We start from the raw sequence: 6,000 nt of genomic DNA on the forward strand, positions 1-6,000 counted from the left end.
AGATCGTCTGTGCTGCCAGGTTGAAGATGTGTGTGAAGCGTCCACATTTCACAGCTTGTAGCTCCTTTGCAGTAATAACTTTAGTGTTGATTGCCACAACTTTCTTTCTGTATATTGTTCATTTTCAGATTTTGCTGTATGTCCTTTTCCTATGGAGGTCAAATTCCTTGTATGTGCACACATACTGGGCCAATAAAGCCGAATCTGATTCTGATATTTGAAACATTGTAGTCACCACAGGCTCGTTGGTTCTGCTGATACTGAGCTTCAGGTGATTGTTGTTGCTCCATGTGATGAAGCTCTCTATCAGCCCTCTGTGCTCCTCTGGAAAAATAGTCTCTAAGTGAAGACAACATGTTTCTCACTGAAAATCATTCACAGGAATCGTACAATATTTGCATGTATTACATGTATTATATGAGTCTGGACAGACATGAATGTAAACTGCAGCTTGTCCGGTTGGTGAAGGCAGACAGCGGTGAGGAGTCTAGTTTTCATTATTACTGTAATGGTGTGTGCTGGTTAGCAGGTAAATAGTGAAGACAGTAAGAGTCTGGGAAGTCACTGCACCTGGCCGCCCATCAGTTGTTCAGCTTGTCTTTAAGCTAATCACCAGCTGGCTGTGGCTTGATATTTAACAGACAGACATGAAAGGGACTCATCTCATCTAACTTTCAGCAAGAGAGCGATTGCATGTCTTTCCCACAATGTTTATATCCTTCTTTAACTTCTTTTTAGGAAAACACAGACCAGAAGATGAATGAGTTATGTTCAGAATGATTTGAAAACACTTTTTGGCTGTCAGCGTGGTTATCTCTTCTATTTATTGTTTCTTACAGATGTTGACGAATGCACAACTGGCACCCACAACTGTTCATACGGACATACGTGCTACAACCTCCAGGGAGGCTTCAGATGTCTCTCCTTTGATTGCCCTCACAACTACAAGAAAGTGTCAGACACGTGAGTCTCCTTATTCTCTCTGCCTCTTCTGACTCTTCAAATGTTGTGCAATGACTCTGCTCACAGGTAAACCGTATTATTTTGGAATATCCATTTAAAACCTGACATACTGCCGCTTTAAGCATTGACCTGTGGGATATTTCAATAGGTTTCCCCTTACTTTCTCTCTGCCTGTGCTCCTCTAATGAGAAGTACATCCATGCCGTTGCAGTGCAGTGTGCTCTTGTTAGCTGTGAACCTGTGGCAGCTATAGAGGCTGGCTGGTAACTGAACATGACTCCCATCGAGCGGCACGATGCGGTCAGATGGCTTTGATCAGCTCGGTGCTTCCTCGGGCCGTCTCTGCAGCTCTGCCCGCTCTGCGCTCCAGTGGACAGAAACAGCGCACAAACCCTCTACTCAGCCCACAGGAGGCGTCTTATCAATGCCATCAAGAGACACCTTATTAACCTCAGTGTGATGTGGCCTGGCTCAGCGTGGAGAGACATCTTTCATTCATGAGTGGACTTGGCAGCCGCGGACACGCATTCCAGGTTAAAATGCCTCCCAGTCTGCCTTTAGTGCCACCGTGTGATTCATTGGAGCGGGTTCTGAAACACTCTTGTTTTGGCATGAGCTGTGCAAATTTTATGATGCACTACATCAAATTTTGCTCCACGCTGTAAATTCTGATGCGTAATGGAGACGCAGTCACAGATTATTAGAATACTGACCTGCAACTGGCCACTGCAGGACGCCCTTTGCTGCACTGGTATGGTACTACTGTGCTGGTCTGTGCTCGTTTCTGTTGTCATGAAATCCTTGTAGTGATGTGGACTAGCAATGCTACATGTAGTGATACTGCGAGTTTAACTATCTTAGTAGCAGGCTGGTAGTTTATAAATGTATTGTGAAATCAAGTTTGCCAAGGACAAGCAGTGCACAGACTCTCACAGAAGCGTATTTTAATGAAACTCAGCTTCATTAAGTTGGAAATGAATTTCTTGCCATTCATTCATCAGTGAAGTGAATGGAACCGCTCTGCAAGCTGGAGCCTCTGACTACCAGATGTTTTGTTGTCATGAATGATGCCGAACATATATTGAGTGCATGTGTTCAGTGCAATTCTTTACAGTAGATGTGAAATAGCTTCAGTGCATGATTATAGCCGTTAGCTTCACCAGTACAGGCAGGAGGTTTGCTGCACGTATGACATGTGCTCAAGGCAAGTGACACCTTTTCCCCTACTTGCAAAACTTTACGCCGTGTTCACATTAGGCAGAGAAGCACTAAACTCCTGTGCTTCATGTCCCTGACAGCAGCTCAGTGCAGGACTGAGGACTGGGGAGTCTAACTTACAGGCAGATAATTTGTTGCAAGCACCTGCAAGTTTCAGAACTAATTTTGACTTGAACGACTTGTAGTGACTTTTTTTCCAAAACCCTGCAGGCTACAGTGTGAATGCATTGACAGTAGTTAGATCGCTACAGAGACCAACAAACCTGACTGCTGAATCTCAAGGCCCAGCCAGAGTTCAGTTTGGTCTCAGTCTGAATGTGAGCAGTTATTGTATAGAAACATTCAGAAATACACTCAGATTAATTTATTCGTCTTTAATCTCAATGCACCTCAAGCATCAAGCCCCCACATATTGTCTTGCTCATCCATCCTCTTCCCTCCGTCTCTCTTTCTTGACTTCTTGTCGTCTTCAGACGCTGTGAGAGGATCAGCTGTCCCAGCAACTCATTAGACTGTCAGAACTCCCCCGTCCGCATCACGTACTACCAGCTCAGCTTCCAGACCAACATCATCATTCCCGCCCAGATCTTCCGAATCGGACCGTCCCCGGCCTATTCCGGCGACCACATCATCATCGGCATCGTCAAAGGCAACGAGGAGGGCTACTTCAGCACCAGGAAGCTGAACAGTTTCACAGGCGCCGTCTACCTGCAGAGACAAGTCCGCGAGCCCAAAGACTTCCTGATCGATGTGGAGATGAAGCTGCTGCGGCAGGGCTCGTTCACCTCGTTCCTCGCCAGGATCTACGTCTTCATCACATCCAGCACCGTGTAACGCCAGAAAGAAACAGACACATGGACTGGAAATTTCATATGGTGCTAAACTTTTTAAAGTGCAGACTCTTTTTGTAATGCCCCCCCCCCCACAATCAAGCATTATTCAAGAATCTAGTAAAATGCAGCCGAAGGCCTTACTGTATGCTTTTCTCTCTGTGGCAGGGTACCTGCTGGTTTCTGCAGGCTCTCTATGACAGTTGTACTTCCTGAAAACATTGCATTTGTATTTACCAAAGTATTTTTCAGTTTGACTCTTTATTAATTGTAATTGATAGTAATTTAGCTTTAGCTTTAGCTAGTCTACTCAAGCTGTTGCTTTGTACAGACGGTGGCAAGGTGCTGCACAGGTCACTGCACAAGTCCGGCTGGTGGTTGGTGCTGTGCTCCGCTCTCTCTAAGAACTGCTCTTTGACCTCCCTATGTAAATGTTCATTTTTATGACAATTATTCATGAAAGCCTGAAGAGCCTAATAAACCTTAACAGCACTAGAATTTAAGGGCACTTGTCACTTGTGGAGGGCCAAAACTGACTAAATGTACATGAAGTCAGACGAGTCAAAAACATCACTGAACACATCAATTTGTCCAACTTAAATATGTCAATAAAGACAATATGTCTTTATATTTTCCTTCCCAATCAGTTGGTTAAAAAAAGCAAAATGCTTTTTATTTTTTTTTTTTTCCTTTACCACTTTTTAGTCTTGTCAGAATTGTAGTCATCCACCTGTTTTGTGTAGGTCTAGGATTGGGTCAGCATGGGAGTCTGTGTGCCAAAAGTAAAGTAAATTATTATAAATTAAGTTTTAATGCGTTATGGATTAAATAACTTAGGTTTTACATTTTAAAATCTTTATATTTCTACTTAGACTTACTTTAAAACAAACATCAAACATTATAATTATTGATGCATTACATTTAGTGTTTGATGTACATTTGTCAGTTTTGAGCCCCCTGCAGTCACCACGCAGCTTTGTTAACGTGCTCAGAAAAGTGGCAGAAACTTCAAACAGTACATTTTGTTCTGCATTTGGTGTATATTATTTTTTTCAAGATGTGATCTGATGAAAGATGTGATCTGATGAAATGTAAGTTGTTAAAATTCAGTGCAAATCTCACTAGAAAAGAAGTCGTGTAAGGTAAATTACAGCACTGAGAATATGAATGAAGCGTTGCCGTTGATCATTTTAAGTGTCGTATTCTTTCCTGTATTACTGGACATATCTTTCTATGTTACTGTGTTGTAATTATCTCAGGGTGAAATTCATGTAATTGTGTATACGCTCGACAAATGCCTGTGCAGTTTGCAGGAATGAATCAGTCTGCTGTTGTAACTCCAGACTGGCCTCACACAGCCGGTACAGCTTCAGCTGCCACATGACATCTATAAACCAATCAATAAATGATGATCAAACTGTTGTCAGTTGCTCAATAAAAGTACAGATCAACTTCTGTCAAGGTCAGTTTTTCCACATCAGTGCTGCACACTGATGCTGTGGTTTCTCTGCTGCCGGACCACTCGTGTATTAACCAGGGTTAGTAGGATTAGTACTCTCCATGTCAGTGAAAATCTGCCTTAAAGTGCACGAAGACAAACAAAACTTTGCACATAGGTCAAGTTCTATGCCGAACTTCCTCAACTGGCATTGTGGGCTAGTAGTCCTGATGGTGGCGCTACAACAACCCTCTAAAATTTAAAATTAATTTCATAACAACATGCAACTTGCACTAAAGTCAATGCAGCCACATGAAGAAGTGCTCAGATGCTGTGAGCTGACAGGAATTATGAAGTCCATCACTCTGTTTTTCTCAAACACTGGGAAACTATGTAAACAGACCTCCTCCCAGATATTTTGCTGAGCAGACGCCAAACTCGCTGCAGTGCATCTTCAAACTGTCCACCACAAAACATCCAGCCGCAGTTCTGAATGATCAAAAACTGAGGCCACAGTGCATAAAAAATGTTTCTCTGTAAACGGCCACTGCACATTCTCTGCAAATACATTTCCATAGTTCATGAATGGCAAAATTTGATGTCACTTGACAGAAGAACACACATTTTCAGAAATTTCTGACGTCATTTCCAAAATCTGCTTTAACATGCAACCCCAGTGACTAAGTCATAGTGTGAAGCTGCCTGTGGTTTCTCATGGCTTGCCCTTGCTGTCTAAGGTTGTGAGTTCAAGACCCCAGGTGATGCAGAATGAACGTATACCTCCTCAGACATTGTGCCGTGTTGATTTCAGGCACATCATTCTGTTTAAGGATAGGTTTGGTCCAGACAGTTCTTCTGATGGACCCTTCTGTATTTTCTGATTTGTGTTCCACCCCGTCCATTTCTCCTCTTCCTCCTTCCCCTCCCTCTTCCTCAAAATGCACATCCCTGAGTCAGTGCTGCGCAGCATCTCCTCACTGTTTGGACTCTAATGTGAGTGAACGGTGAGCCAACATCTCCATCTAGTGGTGACAGTGTGAACAGTCCAAGGCCTCAGTCCTTCAATAGATTCACCACTCTTACTAAGCCAAGTTTATTTGTTTATCACCTTTCAACAACATGACAATTCAAAGTGATTCACATAAGTCGGAATAACACTAAAAATAGATTTAATAAATATTCAAGTCAGTGAGCACTCATTTATTTTACTCTGTGTCGCAACATTTTCATTCACATGTTATTTTGAAAAGAAACTGCTTCACTGTAAGTCTGATCCATCCTTATCTTATCTGTTTTAATCACCTATTCCACTGCTCCACAAGGAACATTCAGTGTGTGTTACACCCTCCAAAATTCCCACCCGGAAAGTGTGTGTGCTTTGTTACCTCAGCCTAATAATACGGCCCAACAGATAGCCTTTCAAACGGAAAGTAGGGAGGGTGAATTTCTCACAGGTCACCATATAAATAAACACCACAGTCTGACTGATACGAGGTATCGTATGACTGATGCAGGATCATATCAACACTGATATTTTTGGGGTGGAAGCCA

General features: G+C 42.7%; 1 protein-coding gene across 4 annotated transcripts in view; it reads left to right on the forward strand.

Moving 5' to 3' along the window:
• Nucleotides 1-4,450, forward strand: part of fbln2 (fibulin 2) — a 65,527-nt gene extending 61,077 nt beyond the window's left edge. For all 4 annotated transcript variants that reach the window (XM_041960236.1, XM_041960263.1, XM_041960254.1 and 1 more), the window contains 2 exons: nucleotides 840-963; nucleotides 2,655-4,450. In XM_041960236.1, the coding sequence (XP_041816170.1) occupies nucleotides 840-963; nucleotides 2,655-3,015 (485 nt within the window). In that variant the 3' untranslated portion in view covers nucleotides 3,016-4,450. The remainder of the gene's footprint in view (nucleotides 1-839; nucleotides 964-2,654) is intronic.
• Nucleotides 4,451-6,000: the final 1,550 nt, after the last annotated feature.

Source organism: Chelmon rostratus, chromosome 2 (genome assembly GCF_017976325.1).
Source record: "Chelmon rostratus isolate fCheRos1 chromosome 2, fCheRos1.pri, whole genome shotgun sequence".
Taxonomy (NCBI): domain Eukaryota; kingdom Metazoa; phylum Chordata; class Actinopteri; order Chaetodontiformes; family Chaetodontidae; genus Chelmon; species Chelmon rostratus.